General features: G+C 54.1%; 1 protein-coding gene across 7 annotated transcripts in view; it reads right to left on the bottom strand.

Annotated features, from left to right (window-relative positions):
- Window positions 1-3,166: 3,166 nt before the first annotated feature.
- SLC27A1 (solute carrier family 27 member 1) overlaps window positions 3,167-18,137 on the bottom strand; it is a 31,286-nt gene continuing 16,315 nt past the window's right edge. For 3 of the 7 annotated variants that reach the window (XM_073803041.1, XM_073803040.1, XM_033853897.2), the window contains exons 3-13: window positions 16,755-17,149; window positions 16,467-16,628; window positions 16,302-16,371; window positions 15,450-15,565; window positions 15,268-15,377; window positions 8,131-8,340; window positions 6,856-6,982; window positions 6,629-6,766; window positions 6,387-6,551; window positions 5,837-5,983; window positions 3,167-4,587 (exon numbers count right to left, since the gene is read on the bottom strand). In XM_073803041.1, coding sequence (XP_073659142.1) covers window positions 4,430-4,587; window positions 5,837-5,983; window positions 6,387-6,551; window positions 6,629-6,766; window positions 6,856-6,982; window positions 8,131-8,340; window positions 15,268-15,377; window positions 15,450-15,565; window positions 16,302-16,371; window positions 16,467-16,628; window positions 16,755-17,149 — 1,798 coding nt within the window. In that variant the 3' untranslated portion in view covers window positions 3,167-4,429. The remainder of the gene's footprint in view (window positions 4,588-5,836; window positions 5,984-6,386; window positions 6,552-6,628; window positions 6,767-6,855; window positions 6,983-8,130; window positions 8,341-15,267; window positions 15,378-15,449; window positions 15,566-16,301; window positions 16,372-16,466; window positions 16,629-16,754; window positions 17,150-18,137) is intronic. The other 4 variants (XM_033853898.2, XM_033853899.2, XM_033853900.2 and 1 more) reach the window with 4 other exon arrangements.

Here is an 18,137-nt window from a genome sequence, read left to right as displayed (position 1 = left end):
ATTTGTGTGAATGGTCACAGCAGCATTACTCACGATAGCCAAAAAGTGGAAATAACTCAGTGTCCATCACCTGGTGAATGGTTAAACAAAATGTGGTCTCTCTTTACAATGGTATATTGTTTGGCCATAAAAAGGAATGAGCTACAACTTGGATGAATCTTAAAAACATACTGAGTGAAATAAGTGAGACGCCAAAGGCCACATATATGATTTCATTTCTATGGAATGTCAAAAACGTATCCGTAGAGACAGAAAGTAGTACTTGCCAGAGGCTGGGGAAGGGGAACGGGGAGTGACTTCTAAGGGACATGAGATCTCCTTTTGGGGTGATGAAAATATTCTGGAACTAGACAGAGGGGACAGTTGTATAACCTTGTGAATATACTAGAAGCCACTAAGTTGCACATTTTAAATGTTTTTTTAATTATATTTTAAATTTATTTCATCTTATTTTTATTTTTGGCTGCGTTAGGTCTTCATTGCTGTGCGTGGGCTTTCTCTAGTTGCTGCCAGTGGGGGCTACTCTTCGTTGCGGTGCGCGGGCTTCTCAGTGCGGTGACTTCTCCTGTTGTGGAGCACGGGCTTCAGGCACGCGGGCTTCAGTAGTTGTGGAGCACGGGCTTCAGTAGTTGCGGCGCATGGGCTCTGCTGCTCCGCGGCATGTGGGATCCTTCCCGACCAGGACTCGAACCTATGTCCCCTGCATTGGCAGGCAGACTCCTAACCACTGCGCCACCAGGGAAGCCCTAAGTTGCACATTTTAAGAGGGTGCATTTTATGGTATATGAATAATAGCTCACTTAAAAAATAAACCAGTGATTCAGGCACATGAGACAGCAGGAGCAAAGGCACTGAGGCCAGACACAGGCTGGAAACAACCATCTGTGGTACAAGGAAAAATGCCTGCAGGATGACAGTGCTAGCCAGAGCCTGGAACCTTCCCCAGAGTGATGGAGACCCTCAAGGGGTGTGGGGCAGGGATTCAGCCTGCAGCCACCCGTCCTCAGGAAGCTCTTGGCCCCCAACTCTCCTCCTCCATGTGCCCTCTCGGGCAGCTGCTGCTCCTTCCTGGTCCTTCATGCACTTCTCAGCCCCTGCCTCTCACAGTGTACTTGCCAATGCCAGGCTGGGGCGTTTTTCTTCCCACATCACAAATAAAGACATCCCCTCTGTGCACATCCTTCCAGGGCCCCTCCAAAAAGGAGAGGCTCAGGGCACAGCACCTTCGGATCCTAGCTCTCTTCCTGATTTACCGAGGGTCCCGGGGGCAAGTCACAGAGCTTCTCATTTGGTATAAAAAATACAGAGCTATCAAGCCACGAGAAGGCATAGAGGAACATCAAATGCATCTTGCTGAGAGAAGCCAGTCTGAAAAGGTTACACATCGTGTGATTCCAAGTCCATGACACTCTGGAAAAGGCAAAACTGTGGAGACAGTAAAAAGATCAGGGGTTGGGGTAGGAGGAATGAAGAGATGGAACATGGGAATTTTAGGGCAAGAGAAACTACTCTTTGTGATACTGTAACAGTGGATGCATGTCTTTATGCAATTGTTGAAACCCACAGAATGTATAACAGAAGGAACCCTAATGTAAACTGCGGACTTGGCTTAATAATAATGTATCTACATTAGCTCATCAAGTGTGACAAATGTAGCCCACTAATGCCAGATGTTAATTATAGTGCAAACAGTGGTGCAGAGGTGAGAGGGTATATGGGAACTCTGTATTTTCCACTCATTTTCCTGTAAACCTAAAACTGCCCTAATAAGTAAAATCTATTAATTTTATTATTTTTAATAAGTTTATTTATTTTTGGCTGCGTTGGGTCTTCGTTGCTGCACTCGGGCTTTCTCTAGTTGCAGCGAGCCGTGGCTACCCTTCATTGCGGTGCACAGGCTTCTCATTGTGGTGGCGTCTCTTGCTGCGGAGCACGGGCTCTAGAGCGCAGCCTCAGTAGTTGTGGCGCACGGGCTTAGTTGCTCTGCGGCATGTGGGATCTTCCCGAACCAGGGATTGAACCGGTGTTGCCTGCATTGGTAGGCAGATTCTTAACCATTACGCCACCAGGGAAGTCCCCTATTAAAAAGCAAACAAACGCAGACCCTGATCCTAAGAGACATCAGGATTATTTTCTTGCTGGTCTGGAGAGAACTTCTTACACTGCTGCAACTAGCGTCACAGGCTTTGCAATGAGAAAGGTCCCCACTGGGCCACTTTCTCACCAGAGCCCCTGACAATGAGTTCATTCCCCTCCCTGTGCCTTCAGTTTCCTCATCGGTACAACGGGGACCATGATGATACCTTTGGAGGTGGTTGGATGTCTGAAGGGATGTTACCCAGAATACACTTGCTTATCGACACACCAGGGAAGCTCCATCCCCACCAGCACCAGATCCTTCTCCCACCCTCACTGGGCATCTCAGAGGCTATACCTTACATCCCCCTCTTTGCAGTGTGGGCAGCCAAGGACCAGCTCCACACATCAATGGTTCATCCATCCTTGAGCTGGCCAAGGACTCATCCACCCCCCATCCAACCCCAGGGTCGCCCCCTGGGTGCTCCCTGCTAGCAAATGCTCCGTTGTCATAAGACTTTCTTCCTCTGTCCCTTGAAATGGAGACGAGACAGACATTATAATTCTGGAGGGGGGACAGCTGATGGTGGGAGCTGAGAGTATGAACTCTGGAGCTCAATGTCCTGGGTTCAAATCCCATCTCAGGCAGCTACCCTTGCAGGCTCAGTGGTTCTCGCCCAGAGCTATGGCCTTACGTGCTGACCCCACACACAGAGGGGCTCCCTTCCTGGGGCAGCCGGACATGCCAGGACACACCCTCTGTCCCCGGCCATCCTGTGCACCTGCCGGAACCCAAGGCAGATAGGCTGTCCCTCTCCCGGGACCACCAAGGTCAGCACGGGGCTATGGGAGGACCCGGAGGCTGCAGGGAGGTGGCAAGAACGCTAACCCATGTGCCCCCCCCCCGCCCCCCATCCCCAGACCCCTGAAGCCTTGCAGGTTGGAGAAGAGGCAACAGGAGCTGTAAGTAAAGGCTGAGTGTGTTTTGCTCATGTCTGGTGACTGTGTGTTCCGCGGTGAGAGGCCTAAAACTGACAGGGTTCTGGGCCACGTGGGGACAAACGGTGAGTGACTGAGTTCCCATCAGGCACCAGACACTCTGCAGGTTTATTTCTTAAATTCAGCTAGGAAACAAAATCTCAGTGCTTAGAAAGGCCCGTGCAAAACAGCATGGGGTCACCTGCTACTGGCCTTGCTGTTCTAGGTGCGGGACGGTGCTGCCGGAGGCAGGGACAGAGGGGCAGTTTGGGTGGCAGGCCCCAACGGTGGGTGTCCAGGCTGAGCCATCGACGAAGCTGATGGGGATGTCCGAGCCATCCTGGCAGGGTTGTCTCAGGATGTCACCAACCCAGGGTCCGAGCTGTCACCAGCAAGGCTAGCGGGACGTTCAATAGGCTGGAACGCCTGAGGCCCAAGAGGCCATCTCAGACGCCACCCCTGGCCTGGAGGCTTCTCCCAACCCCACTGCTGCCACCCCCGTGTGTCCCTCCAGCAGCCACACCAGGTAGGATCCCCAAGAGGCCTCTGCCAGGGTGAGCGTCTGAGCAGTGGGCCGAGCAGCCCCCCAGAGCCATCTTCAGGGCCCCTCCAGCAGAAGCTCCGTGGAGACGCCTGAACAGGGACATCTGGGCAGGGGAAACATCCAAGTGGTCACAGTCAGTTCCAGAAGTTTCTGGGGTATCAGGAAGGGCAGGCAAGGCAAGGGAGACCCACCAGGGATAGGAAGTGCAAAAGGCAATTGGTCCGGCCAGGGAGAAATTTCCCGTTGACCTGCACCCCTGGCCGAGGCCCCCCTGCTCCCGGGCTGGCCAGGCAGACACCCCCGGCTCCTCAGTTCAGCAAGGAGAGTGGAGGGCCTGCCTGGAGCTCATGCAGTGCTACAACGTCCAGGAATCTAGCAGCCTAGGGAGGTCTGGGCTGGGTGGGCCTTGTTAAGGCACAGCTGAGAGGGAGGTGGAGAGGCCCCACTCGGGTTTACCACCCAGTGGGGAGGACCCGCGGAGGCCCCCAAGGCAGCTGGGCCTCCGCACAGACCCCAGCTCCCAGGAAATGTCTGTTCTACTTTCGGCAGGAAGAGGGCAGGGGAGGAAAGATGGAGGAGAGAGGTGAGGGCAGTCAGGGACAGGAGGGAGGCCGAGAAGCAGGGCGCAGAGACAGACACACACACAGACACAGGAGTGGAGGACAGGCAGGGGGGCAACCAGAGGGGGAGAGGAGGAGGGTGAAGGCGGGAAATACAGGCTCCTCCTGGGATCCAGTTTCTCTGCCCCCAGGACAGGGCAGGGCTGTCTGGCTCAAGCCCCCCTCGCTTGCTGGGCCTGGTGCAAAGTCTCTGGTGGGCCGAGGAAGAGCGTCAGAGGGAGAAGGCGCCCGAACAGATGCGGGTGTAGACACCCTGATCCAGAGGCAGGTAGTGGCCCTGCTTCAGGTCCAGGAAGAAGAGCCGGTCTGAGGTCTGGCGTGGGTCGAAGCCCTCGTGCTGCAGCCTCGTCTTCTGAATCTTGAAGGTGCCTGTGGGGATGGGGGTGGGGGTGGAAGTGGGGGTGGGATGGGGACTCGGCAGGGGGGGTCCCAGGAATCCCCCCTCCCTCAACTCGCCATCCTGTCCTGCATCTCCAGGCCTCTGAAGAGGCCTCTGCTAGGAACATTCTTCCCCATTTTGCCTGCCTGACTCCCCCCTGGCCTTTGCATCTCAGCTTCATGCCCTCTCCCCCAGGGAGGCCTCCCTGACCACCCTCATCATGGCCTGAAACTCTGTGTACCCCCTGCCTGGTCACGTGCCGACCCCCCACAAGACCAAGAAGGTGACAGGGCTGGCTCTGTCACACAGTAGGTCAGGAGTCAGCAACTTATAGGCCCATGGCCCACCCCACGGGCCAGATTCGGCCCACCATTCGAGGTGGGCCACGCCCATTCACGTACACACTGTTTACTATGCTTTTGCCCTACAGCTGCAGAGCTGAATTATTGCTGCAGAGGCTGTGGCCCACAACTGAAAATATTTACCATCTGGGACTTTAAGAAAAAGTTTGCACTCCCTGCGGTAGACTATTAAAGAAGGGTTTTGTGAAAGACAGGGTTAGGGTTGGTAGCAAAAAATGGAGGGAGAATCTCTGTGTGCTCTAGAGTTGGGAAAGTTTTTTTTCCTTTCAAATGAAACTTCAAAAGCACAAACCTGTGTGCATTGGTGGCAGAGTGGTGAGCATAGCTGCCTTCCAAAAGCACAAACCACAAAATTGAAAAAGCAGAGGCGGTAGTGGCAGTGGTGTTTAAGTTTGTATCAAAATTAGAGGCTTCTTTTCAATAAAGGGCACCATGGACAGAGTTAAGAGATTCCAAAACAGAAGAGATGTAGAAGGTCTGAAACCACTAAGGAATTAACATCTAGACTATTACGGGAAATTTCCGTAAATCACAAAGAAAGATGAGGCAATACAAAGACGGGTCAAAGATACGAAGGGTGATTTACAGCAGAGGAAACCTCAGAGGTGTGAGATGATTTGCTCAAATTTCCTAGTCATCAGAAAAAATGCTGAATATAAAGAAATGCACCCAATACTGCAGGATACCCAGTGGGAGTGCGAGTGAGAAACAGAAAGAAATAAGTATGTAAATAAAACAAGAAAAGGGCTTGGCCCACAGTGCCGGCTGGCCATGAACCATTACGTCGGACCTGGCACAGGGACTGAACTAGGACAAATAAGTAAATGACTGAGGAACTAAAAGACAGATGGATACACGAAGAGACAGGGGGCCGCACCTGTGGTGTCCACCTGGGGCAGGAGGCGCAGGAAGATGGGCCGTGCGTAGGGTGCCAGCACCTTCTGCAGCTCCTGGTACAGGGCATTGGGGCTCAGCTGGCCGTGGGGGTCCGCAATGGCCGCCATGCCTGCTTTGCCCTCCACCCCTGGAGACAGAGGTTTGGCTGAGACCACCACCCTTCGCCCCTCCATGGGACCAGATCCACCCTCCAACGGTGGCCCCTGGCTTCTGACCTCCAGTCCCTTCCACCCGGAATAATGCTCGCCAAAGCAGCAAACATTTTATGGAGCTCCTGCTGCACTCCCTGCAGCCCTGAGCCACGGCTGATTTCATGAGCCCATTTTCTGGATGAGGAAACTGAGGCTCAACATCAGGCACGAGGAGAGATTCCAGACCCAGGCCGCCACCCTGTCGGGTGCAGTTGTCCAGGTTGTGCACTGCTTTAGGTCCTGCCTACAAGGGTACCTGTACCTCCAAGCTCCTCCTGGCTGGGCTCCTCCAGGGCTGCTCCCAGGACCCTAGAACCACCCCCAGAGCCCCCAGCTTGCCTGGCACGGCCACCCCGTACACGGCCACGTCTGTCTGGCCCAGCAGGCGACTCAGCACGCCCTCCACCTCAGTGGTGGAGACGTTCTCCCCACGCCAGCGGAAGGTGTCCCCGCTACGGTCCCGGAAGTACATATAGCCCAGCTCGTCCATCACCAGCACATCGCCTGGCAGAGAGGAGAGGAGATGGGGAGGTAAGACGGCGACCTGCCATCCCTGTGGCCGGCCCCCAGGGTCTGCACACCTGAGAGGTAGGCACTGTCCCCCTTGCGGAAGACGCTGTGGGTGATCTTCCTGCTCGTGGCGCTCTCGCTGATGTAGCCATCGAAGCGACGCAGAGGGTCTTGCTGGTTGATCTGGCCCACGAGGAGGCCGGGCTCCCCTAGGGAGGAGGCGGCGCTCGGGCTGTGCTGGGCGGGCAGGAGGCGGGGGGCCCCGGCTCCCCGGGGGACTGGGCGGGACCCTGCTCACCGGCCTGGCATGGGATGCAGAGGCCCTGGGCATCCCGCAGTAGTTCCATGGTGTCCTCATTGACCTTCACCAGTCGGATGGGGTACACATTGGGCAGGATGCGGCTGTTGAAGCCACAGGAGCCGACCTGGGATGCGGCCAGCCGAGTCAACGAGGAGCCCCGGGGTGACACGGTGTCCTCCCCCCCACACACACACACCTTGCCTCTCCTGCCCCCGGGCCTGCAATTAGCACTCCCTAGTGTCACCCAACTCTGTGACCTTGGATGATCTGAGAGAGGGGGGTATTAAGTGCAGCATCCTGCCAGGAATCGTGCCCCCCTCTCCCACCTTCCCAGCCTCCTTTGCAGTCATGTGAGGAGACCTGCCAGCCGGCCGCCACTTCCTGGTCCTTGAAACTTTCCAGGCTGGCAGGAAGTGGATGGCCAAAGTGATCCTGAAGCCATGTAGGGACACTGGCAGAGCTTCTGCCCGCTGCCCACTGCATGTCACCCTGCCTGGCTCAGTTCTATGAGCAGAAAGGCCTAACGGGTTTCTGCCGCTGCACACGGTTGGGTGTATTTGTTAGAGCGGCAACCTCTGCTGGTACGGCCAGAGTGTGCTCTGGGGCTGTCCATTCAACAGATGTGCGCGGTGGGGACTGTGCCTTGCCCTCAGGTGCTGGGGACCCAGCAGCGAGAGACAGAAAGAACCCCTGCCCCCTAGGGCGATGTATTATTCTTCTCGTTCTCTGTTCCTGACTTTGGATGGGAAGGGCTTAATAAGTGAGAAGGAGGGTCCTGAGAGGGCAGAGTGGAGATAATAATTATTAATCATAAAAGCATCTGTTTGCAGAGTGCCTACTGCACGGGGAAGGGGTGCTGTGCTGAGCTCGTGATGTTGGGTGATTAGAACAAACCTGATAAGTTGTTAACCCCATTTACAGAGAAGGAAAGGAAGACCCTGAGCGACTTGCCCAGTAGGAGGAGATCAGCACCCCATTTCTGGCCCTGGACCCCCCAGAGCCTTGGTCTCCCCTGCCACCTCCACTGCTACAAATTGAGGCTCAGAAAGGCTGAGGTGATTGCCCAGGGCAACACAGTCACGCTGTGAATTTGAACTCAGGGGCGACAGTCACATGACTGGACAAGCCAGAAGAAAGCATCCGAGTACCCTGGCCGAACTGCCCACCATAATCCAGGCTGTTCTTTGGGGACACGGGGCCGGCGAGGCATATGTAGCAGTGATCCCTGAACCCCGAGACCTGCCCGGGCCGGGCCGCCCCGCCCACGCCCACCTTCCCGTCCATGTTGGCGATGCTGCAGTTGCACTCGGTGGCTCCGTAGAACTCGCCGACCTGGCGCACGCCGAAGCGCTCCGTGAACTCCTCCCAGATGGCTGGCCGCAACCCGTTGCCCACCGCCAGGCGCACGCGGTGCCGCCCTTCTGCCTCGCTCACCGGCTGTTTCAACAGGTAGCGGCAGATCTCCCCGATGTACTGGACCACCTAGGTGGGTGGGAAGTGAGCAGTGGGCGCCTGCGCTGGAGCAGAGAGGAGCCGGCTGGGGGTGGAGGCGGGCCAGAGACCCCCAGACCCAGCGACCTCCCCCACTCCAACCTGGGCGCTAGGAACAAAACGGCCTTAAAGATGATAATAGCAAGGAAACAGACCAGGCCTATCCATTCCCTCAATCCCCAACACTCCTTCCATCTGAGTGGATGCATCGCGTCCCCCATGCCCCTCCAGCGGTCCCTCTATCCCCTCCGCTGCTTTCTGGGGACACCACGTGTGGTGCACGCAGGCAGGAAGGTGAGCCGTGGCGTTGACACTCCACAGGGCAACCCTCAGCCCAGAGGCGATGTGCTCTACACTGTTCCCCAGAGCCCCAACCATCTGAGCTCGGGGCGCCCACAGTCCTGATCCTGGGGTGGGACCACTCTCAGATGCATGCTCTTTGCTGCCTCCCTGAAGTCACAGCAGGGACCCAGCCCCAGTTGCCCATGGAGTCACCTACTCACTGCCCACCCCCACCCCCCGCACCACCCCCTGGGCTCCTTCTCTCCCTGTCTTGTGGCTCCACCCACTGGGGTCAAGTCCCAGATACCCCAGGTGCCCTTGAGTCCTCATCTCCAGGACGGCTTCTTAATGATACCCTCCCCATTTTACAGATGGAGAAACTGAGGTTCACAGACAGTAAGTAACCACCAAGGCTGAAAATGTGGTAAAATTTGTTATGTATCTGGGCATCCTGGCTCCAGAGTCTCAATGAAGCAGTTACATGTTCAGAATTAACCACCATGGCCATCAGTACAGCTTCAAAGTACTCACTAGATGAAGTACAAAATTCGACCTGTGATCAATTCCATGTGACCCTGCCGCCCTCACTGCCCCCTGTCCTTCTGACTCCTATGCTCACTCGGCTCTGCCACGTGGGTCTCCTCCTCAGGGCCTTTGCACATACTGTGCCCTCTGCCTAGAACAATCTTCCCCCAGATGCACCTGGGTCCTCAGGTCTCGGCTCAAATGTCACTGTCACTGAGAGGTATTCCTTGAGCAGGACTTAATAAGTATCTGATAAATACGAGTGCACTGAGCACTCACTACCAGCCAAGCAGAGAGCTCATCTGTTTCATCTTCCTGAGACTCCATGTTGGAGAGGAAGGTACTGAGACCCAGAGAGGGGACACAGGTGGCCCAAGATCACCCGCTGCTGACCAGGAAGCAAGCCCCAGGCAAGGCAAGATCAGAGACCCTGATGGTTTCTCTCCCTCTGCCCCCAGGCTCCCTCATGTGCTTTGGGTGTGGCCCAGCCCACCCCATCTCCAGGATAGAACAAGTCATACGGCCTGGCCAATCATTCCAGTCCATCCCCAGACACTGATTGGTTCAAGGATAAGCATGTGACCACAGCTAAGCCAATGAGAATCAGCCCTGAGACTTTTAATGGACTGGTGGGAAGACAGGCTCTTTCTCAACTAGAACTGCAGGGAACACTCCTGGAGAAGCAGGGCTGGGGAGGAAGCCACCCACTAAGGAAAGAAGAAAACAAGAGGAAGAGGAAAACAAGAAAGAGGGGGGGGGCCTTCCTTGATCAAGGTGTGCCTGAAGCTGTCCACCATGTGGCCTCCTCGGTTCCATAAGCTAATAAATCCCTTTCCTCAAGAAAGCCAGAATTCAGGTTAGGGCTGGGTTTAGGGTTTTGGCTTTACCTGTCAACTGACAAAGTCCTGCCTAAATACATAGCTGCCCTCCAGACCATCACAGGTAGACACAGCCACACTCTGAGCAGCTCGCAGATGTCCTCTTCAGAAACCAGGCTGGGGAAGGGACAACACAGCCACAGTTGAGGCAGCTGAAGGTTTCAATGACCCTGTGGCCCTGAGGCCACATCTACATACTGAGAGCCAGACAGCTGATCTTTACTCTGGCCTGGACCCTCGGACAGACCCAGGGCTGAAGGGAAGACAGCTCAGGTCAGCTCAGAGAGGCAGACACCAGGTGCCCCAGCCGAGACCTCCTGCCTGCAGGGCAGCACCTGGAAAGAAGCTGGCAGTGAATTGTCAACCTGGGACCCCCACTACAACTCCCGAGTCAGGGTGACCTCGTACACCAAACGTGCACACCCAAGTGGGTATGGGGAGACACAGGAACTATACACCCATGGATGGATGATGGGTTGACTTACCCGTCGCCTGCCCATCTGCTCTATGCGCTAAAAAAGGGGAGTTCTAGATTACAGCCTGCTGCCTCCCATGAGGATGGCTGGGCAGTTGATCTGGGCCATGCCCACTGCTGCAAATAAAACAGCCACGCAGTTTCCCCCATCCTACAGCCAGCCATGAGATGGGATTTCTAAACCCAAACGCACTCTCTTAAGTCTTTTTGGCATCCTTGTTAAACTTGACCTTTGAGGATTCCATCCTCTACTCCTTAAAGAGCCCCTCAGTGCCTTCTCTTGGTCACAGAAATACCCCTTCAAGGAAACAGAATGGAATTTCAGGGGCCCGGAGACAGTGAACAAAGCCCGATGCAACACAGCATGTCAAAGACAAAGAGAGGGACCGCCAGACACCACAGGCCTCCTCGTGGAGGACATGACATCACCCACAGGGAACCCTTGCCAAAAAAGCAGAACTTGAAGCGATCAAATATCTAGATCAGCGGTTCTCAACCACAGTCAAGACCAGACTGACCAGACAATGTCTGGAAACGTTTTTAATTATCACAGCTGCGAGGTGCGGTGCTAGTGGCATCCAGTGATTTTAGGCCAGAAATGCTGTTAAATAACCTACAGTGCACAGGACAGTCCTCACCACAGAGAATGATGCAGGTCCAAAGCCACACTGCTGTGGTTGAGAGATGCTGTGCTTCCACTACGGAGAACAGTATAGAGATTCCTCAAGAAACTAAACATAGAGTTACCATGTGATCCTGCAATCCAACTCCTGGGCATATATCTGGACAAAACTCTTCACTAGAAAAGATACATGCACCCCAATGTTCACAGCAGCACTATTTACAGTAGCCAAAACATGGAAGCAACCTAAATGTCCACTGACAGAGAAATGGATAAAGAAGATGTGGTACATATATATACAATGGGATATTACTCAGCCATAAAAAAGAATGAAATAATGCCATTTACAGCAACATGGACCGACCTAGAGATTATCATATAAAAAGAACTAAGTCAAACAGAGAAAGACAAGTATCATGTGATATCACGTCTATGTGGAATCTTTAAAAATGATAGAAATGGGGCTTCCCTGGTGGCGCAGTGGTTGAGAGTCCGCCTGCCGACGCAGGGGACACGGGTTCGTGCCCTGGTCCGGGAAGATCCCACATGCCACGGAGCGGCTGGGCCCGTGAGCCATGGCCGCTGAGCTCGCGCGTCTGGAGCCTGTGCTCCACAGCAGGCGAGGCCACAACTGTGAGAGGCCCGCGTACCGCCAAAAAAAAAAATGATAGAAATGAACTTGTTTATGAAACAGAAATAGACTCACAAACTTAAGGTTACCAAAGGGGATGGGTGGGAGAGATAAATTAGGAGTCTGGGATTAACATATATACACTACTATATATAAAATAAACAACAGGACCTACTGTATAGCACAGGGAACTATATTCAATATCTTGTAATAATCTATAATGGAAAACGGAAAATAACCTGAAAAAGTATATATATATATAAAATGTTTATATATATATATATATATATATATATATATATAACTGAATCACCTTGCTGTATACCTGAAACTAACATTGTATAAATTAACTATATGTCAATTTTAAAAAGTAGTTAAACAAAAAAACCCGCTACGCTTGACCCTATTCCCAAGGTACAGGAGGTGCCAGGGAGAGAGAAGCATGTCAAAGGACCTCCCAGCAATACCCAGACTGGGAAAACACTACAGGCCAAACTTCATTTCTTCAATAAATAAATTACAAGGAGGGGTGGGAGAAGAATGAGGGAGAGACAAGGGGCACCTACAGATGAAAGGATTCTTATAGGAAACATCAACTAGTTGCAATGTGTGGGTCTTACCTAAACACTGATTTTAAAAAAAAATACAGAAACAAACCCCCCCCCCCCATATTTTGACATGGTAGAAACACTGGGGATCAGGCCACTGTCCGGATTCCTGATAATTGAGAAATCACTGGCACTTTTTGGCTGGGATAATGATACTGAGGTTATGTGTTTGTGGGTTTTTTTTCCTTCTTTCTGACTCTATCTTTTATTGGGGTAAAATACACACAATATAAAATTTACCATCTTAGCCATTTCTTTTCCATCTTAGCCATTTCTTTTCCATCTTAGCCATTTCTTTTCCATCTTAGCCATTTCTTTTCCATCTTAGCCATTTCTTTTCCATCTTAGCCATTTCTTTTCCATCTTAGCCATTTCTTTTCCATCTTAGCCATTTTTAAGGGCACAGTTCAGTGTATTAAATACATTCACATTGTTGAGCAGCCATCACCACTATCCATCCCCATAAATTTTTTTTTTTTTTTTTTGGCCACACCACGTGACTTCTGAGATTTTAGTTCCCTGACCAGGGATAGAACCCAGTCCCTCAGCAGTGAGAGTGCCGGGGCCTAACCACTAGACTGCCAGGGAATTCCCCCCGCAAAATATTTTTACCTTGTAAATCTGAAACTCTATACCCAGTAAACACTAACTCCCCATTCCTCCCTCCCCTGGCCTTGGCAACTACCATCCTACTTTCTGTCTGTGATTTTAGCTACTGTGAGTACCCAATATAAGTGGAATCATGCAGTATTTGTCTTTTTGCAATTGGCTTATTTCACTCAGCATAATGTCCTCAACAGTCATCCATGTTGTAGCCTGTGTCAGAACTTCCTTCCTTTTTAAGGCTCAATAATATTCCACTGTAGGGATGAACCACATTTTGCTTATCCATTCATTCTGTTGCTGAACACTTGGATTGCTTCCATGTTTTATTTATTGTGAATAATCTGCTATGAACATGGGTGTACAAATAACTTTTGAGACCCTGCTTTCAAATCTTTTGTTTCATTTTTTTTTAATTAATTAATTTATTTTTGGCTGTGTTGGGTCTTTGTTGCTGTGTGGGGGCTTTCTCTAGTTGCGGTGAGCGGGGGCTACTCTTTGTTGCAGTGCACGGGCTCCTCACTGCGGTGGCTTCTCTTGTTATGGAGCACGGGCTCTAGGCACGCGGGCTTCAGTAGTTGTGGCACGCAGGTTCAGTAGCTGTGGCTCCCGGGCTCTAGAGTGCAGGCTCAGTAGTTGTGGTGCACGGGCTTAGTTGCCCCATGGCATGTGGGATCTTCCCGAACCAGGGATCGAACCCGTGTCCCCTGCATTGGCAGGCGGATTCTTAACCACTGCGCCACCAGGGAAGTCCCAAATCTTTTGTTTTAAAATCAGCCCTCACCAGACACAAAAGGCCACACAGAGATCCCATTTATAAGAAATGTCCAGAACAGGCAAACCCACAGAGACAGAAAGCAGATTCATTGCCAGGGGCTGGGGGAAGGGGGACGGGGAATGACTGCCAGTGGGGACAGCATGTTCTTTTGGGGGTGACGGAAATGTTCTGGAACTACATAGAGGTGGTGACTGTACAACACTGTAAATGGACTAAGTGCCACTGAAGTGTCCACTTTAAAACAGCTAATCTTGGGGACTTCCCTGGCGATCCAGTGGTTAAGACTCCGCCCTTCCACTGCAGCGGGCACGGGTTCCATCCCCCGCATGCCGTGAGGCGTGGCCAAAAAATAAATAAATAAATAAATAAAACTAAATAGTTCAAAAATTGAAAACAAACAAAAAAAAGCTAATCTTACGTGAATTTCACCTCAATTGAAAAAAAAAAAAAGACCAATCCTCAGCTTTCAGAGGTTTTACTGACATATCTATGCAGGAAACACGCTGCTATCTGGGGCTGCTTCACAACAACACAGAAGGAGGGATGTGCTGGGGGCGTGGAGGGGGCAGGAGAGGGTATCTGATGTCCTCTGGAGCCGAGTGATGGATACCTGGGAATCCCCTAAACTTTTCTGTCCACATTTATGTATATTTGCAACTCTCAAGAGTTAAGTTAATAAACGGACTGTCTTCTATTTCAAGATTCAGATTAGCAGTTTTCCCCAGACCACCCCCCACCACCCCACGCAGAACATAAAATCCTCAAAAGCACAGCAGGGCAGAGTCATCGCCCCGAGAGATCCCCCAGGATGCCCGGCCCAGAGCCCCCACCCTGTCCAGCTGTGTGATCTGGGCAAGTGGCTGAACGTCTCTGGGCCCCACCTGTTCAAGGTGGGGTCAGCACCTGCCAATTTGCCAGTCCCTGGACACACCCCCTTCCCTCCCCTCCTCACTCCTTCTTCCACCTGGAGGAAGGTACTAGGCACCTGTATTTCCACCCCCATCACAGCACTGAAATCCTCGGCCTGCTCTCCTCTCATTGTGGAGGGGAGAGGAGAGGAAGGGATTTGTCTTAACCCCTACCTGCTCTGCAGGACAGTGGATGCCCTCCACCTCTGCTTCATGCTTATCCCACCAGGAAGCCCTGGGCTTTGTGGCCTTAACCAGCCCAGCGCGGTGACTGCACCCATTTCCCTGCAGCCACCAGCAGGGAAGACCTTCGGGGCACAGGGAGTAGGGAAGGCAGCACCTTAAGGATCTCAGGCAGTCTGTGTCCAATTAAAAGCCTCAGTTTCTCCACCTGCAAAACGGGTATGAGGCCTTTGCACGCTCCCAAGCAGCTGTGAGGTTCCAATGAGTTTACATGTTGAAGGTTTAGCCTCGGGCTGGGCCTTGAGCACAGAAGCACTGACTGCCCCCTCCCAGCCCCACCGAGTCCCTGGGAGGCAGCCATTCAGAGCCATATACTTGGGAGGGTGGGCGGAGGGCTGGAGGTGCGAGAGGGGGCGGGGCCTGACCGTGCAGTTGTACTTGACGCAGTCATCCCAGAAGCGGCTGGCTGAAAACTTCTTGCGGAGGACCACAGTCAGCCCGTAGATGAGACACTGACCCACGCCAATGATGTTCCCTGCAGAGAGTGGACTCAATGAGGGGTCCCCAATCCCCCGCCCCCTCCCCCGCCCAAGCTTCCCTGTGGTACCTGCCGAGTGGTACAGGGGCAGACAGTCGTAGAGCACATCTGCCGCCTGCATGCTGTAGGAGTGGTGGGTAAATGCCGCTATGCGGTAGTACCTGCAGGGGCAGGGAGTGCAGGGGCTGGGACCCACACCCCCGAAAAAAGCATGGCGTTGGGGGAGCGAGCTGCGTACTGAGGCAGAGCCAGCCCAGCTCATAGGGGCCTTACAGGCTGGCAGGAGAGGAACATGCAACAAATAAAATGGTGCTTGCTCCCACGAGGGATATGATAGAGCAAAGGGATAGAGAGAGGCTGAAGGGGACAAAGCCAGGGAGGGTGGGGTAACCTGCCTGGGGAGGTGACACATGAGCTAAGGCCCGGCAAGAAGGTGCTGTAGGGTGAGCTAGGGAAGGGCACCCAGGTGAAGCGCAGAGCATATGCAAAGGTCCTGAGGCCAGAAGGAGTCTGGCAGGTTTGAGGAAGTGTGAGGGCTTGAGGAGGGAGCGAGCGAGAGGTGGAGAGGAGGAAAATGACATCAGAGAAGTGGCGGGTGCCGCACAACACAAATACGGCTTTTATTCTGAGGGCCAAGGAGGGTACGGGGAGGTTTGGCACAGAGGAGGTCTGACTTAGGATTTTAAACCTTGCTATGGTCACTGATGAGAAGGGGGCCGTTGGGGGCAGGAGTGGGGACAGGAGGAGACTGAGGAGGGGCAGAGGGCAGCACGGTGCCCTGAGATGGGCTGTGGGTTTTACCCAGTTGGGATCAAGATGCCCACAAGACCCCAAAAGGAGCTGGGGGTTGGGGGGATCAGGCCATAGAGAGGAACCGGAGTGGCTTTCCTGCGCTGGGGGCAATGCCCACGGGCCCCTCACCTGCTGTGTACGACGATGGCAGCCTTGGGCAGCCCCGTGGTCCCTGATGTGTAGATGTAGAAGAGTCGATCTAAGAGAGATGTGGGTGTTGGGGACCGGAGGCTGGCGTGAGGGGGGCGAGGGGACTGGGTGGGCATCGGCAGGGGGGATCCCACCTGGACTCACCATCCATGCCCTTGCCAGGGGGCTGGGCTAGGGGGGCTGTGGAGGCCTCCTTCAGCAGCGGGTCCAGGAGCTGGGTGTCCGGCAAGACACCCTCGGGCCCCACGTCTCCAGAACAGAACTTGACCAGGCTCTTGCCCAGCTGTCCACTCACCTCGGCCACCACTGCGGCCCAAAACATATGTCACGGTCAAGGACGGGCAGGTCCCCTCCCAGGGCCAGGGAAGCACCATCTCCCTGCCCTGGGCGGCCCCAGGCCCCCACCGAGATGCTGCCCACACCCGGCCTCACCCGCTGCCAGCTCCCGTCCGAAGACCAGAGCCTTGGCACCCGAGGTGCCCAGGCAGAAGATCAGGGGCTCCCGCCGCAGGTTAACATTGAGCAGCGCGGCCTCCATGCCCGCCTTGGCCAGACCCAGCCACAGCCCCACAAACTCAGGCCGGCCCTCCAGGAAGATGGCCACCACGTCCCCTGGCGTGTAGCCCAGATGGCAGAATAGGTTGGCCACGGCATTGGAGTAGGCGTCCAGCTGCGCGAAGGTCCAGCATACGCCGCTGCCCGCGTCCACCAGCGCCAGGTGCTCAGGCTGCCGCCGTACCACGTCCTGGAAGATCTGCGGGATGGTGTGGTGGGCGCGCTGGTGCCACCGCAGCTCCAGGCGCACGCGTATCAGCACGAAGAGGCCGCTGGGAGGGGGGACGAGGGGACGGTGTCACTGAGTGTCCTGCCCGGCTTCCAGGAGACCACCCCAAGCCTCAGCATCCCCACGTGGAGAAAGCGGAGGAAAAGGTCCCTGTGTTCCCAAAGGTGGCAAGTGTTCAGAAGGACCCTTGGGTTGCTGGGTCTCTTGGAGAAACTAAGGGCAAAGGGCCATTTACCAGTCAGCCCAGAAGTAGGCGGATTCTCACAGCTGGCCAGGCCATGCAGTGTAAGTCAGAGTCACCCTGTCCTCCTCCGCCACAGCTTGCTTGGTGACCCTGAGGGAGCCAGGCCCAGGCCTAACCTTGTTTTTCTCTCCTGGGGCAGCCCAAGTGCCCCATGCTGACCCCCCACTGCCTCCAGCTTGGACTCCTCATGCCCCGCCTGCCTCAACCGGGCCCTGGGGTCCACCCCCTGAGCTGGGAGGCTGTTCCACTCCCAAGTTACTCAATGGCACTAGGCACAGGTGGCTGAGCCATCCAGCACGTGTGCCCCCACCCAGGGGAGGAGGTGCCTCTGCCCCAGGTGAGGCCAGAAGACAGGCTAGCGAGAGGCCCTGATGGCAGGTGTCTTGCTCCTCTGTCTTCACCTGCTAGTAGAGACAAGGAGATCAGAGGCCCCAGGGGGAGATAGAACCCAGTAGGAAGGAGCCAGTTTCCTGAATGACCCTGTGGAGATGAGCAGCCATCACTGATGATGCCAGGCTGTCACATGAGTGAGACATGAACTTGTTTGTGTTGTTTTAAGCAAACAGAAATGGCTTTAGATCACAGAACCAAGAAAGCTAGAATTTCTCAGTGCAGGAGCTCAAGAAACAAGTGGTCTTCTGGCTTTACCTGGCTCTCTGCCCTGCCACCTGACTCTGAGAGGTAACTTTGTGCTGGGTTAAGCCACTGTCAAGTGGGGACCTGTTTGTTACAGCAGCTTGCTCTGCCCTGACCGAGACAGGTGGTCCTCACTCTGCCCCCAGGAAGG

The sequence above is a fragment of the Tursiops truncatus genome, chromosome 3 (assembly GCF_011762595.2).
Source record: "Tursiops truncatus isolate mTurTru1 chromosome 3, mTurTru1.mat.Y, whole genome shotgun sequence".
Taxonomy (NCBI): domain Eukaryota; kingdom Metazoa; phylum Chordata; class Mammalia; order Artiodactyla; family Delphinidae; genus Tursiops; species Tursiops truncatus.
Note: the sequence above shows the minus strand (reverse complement) of the source record. Positions and strands in the feature narration are given on the sequence as shown.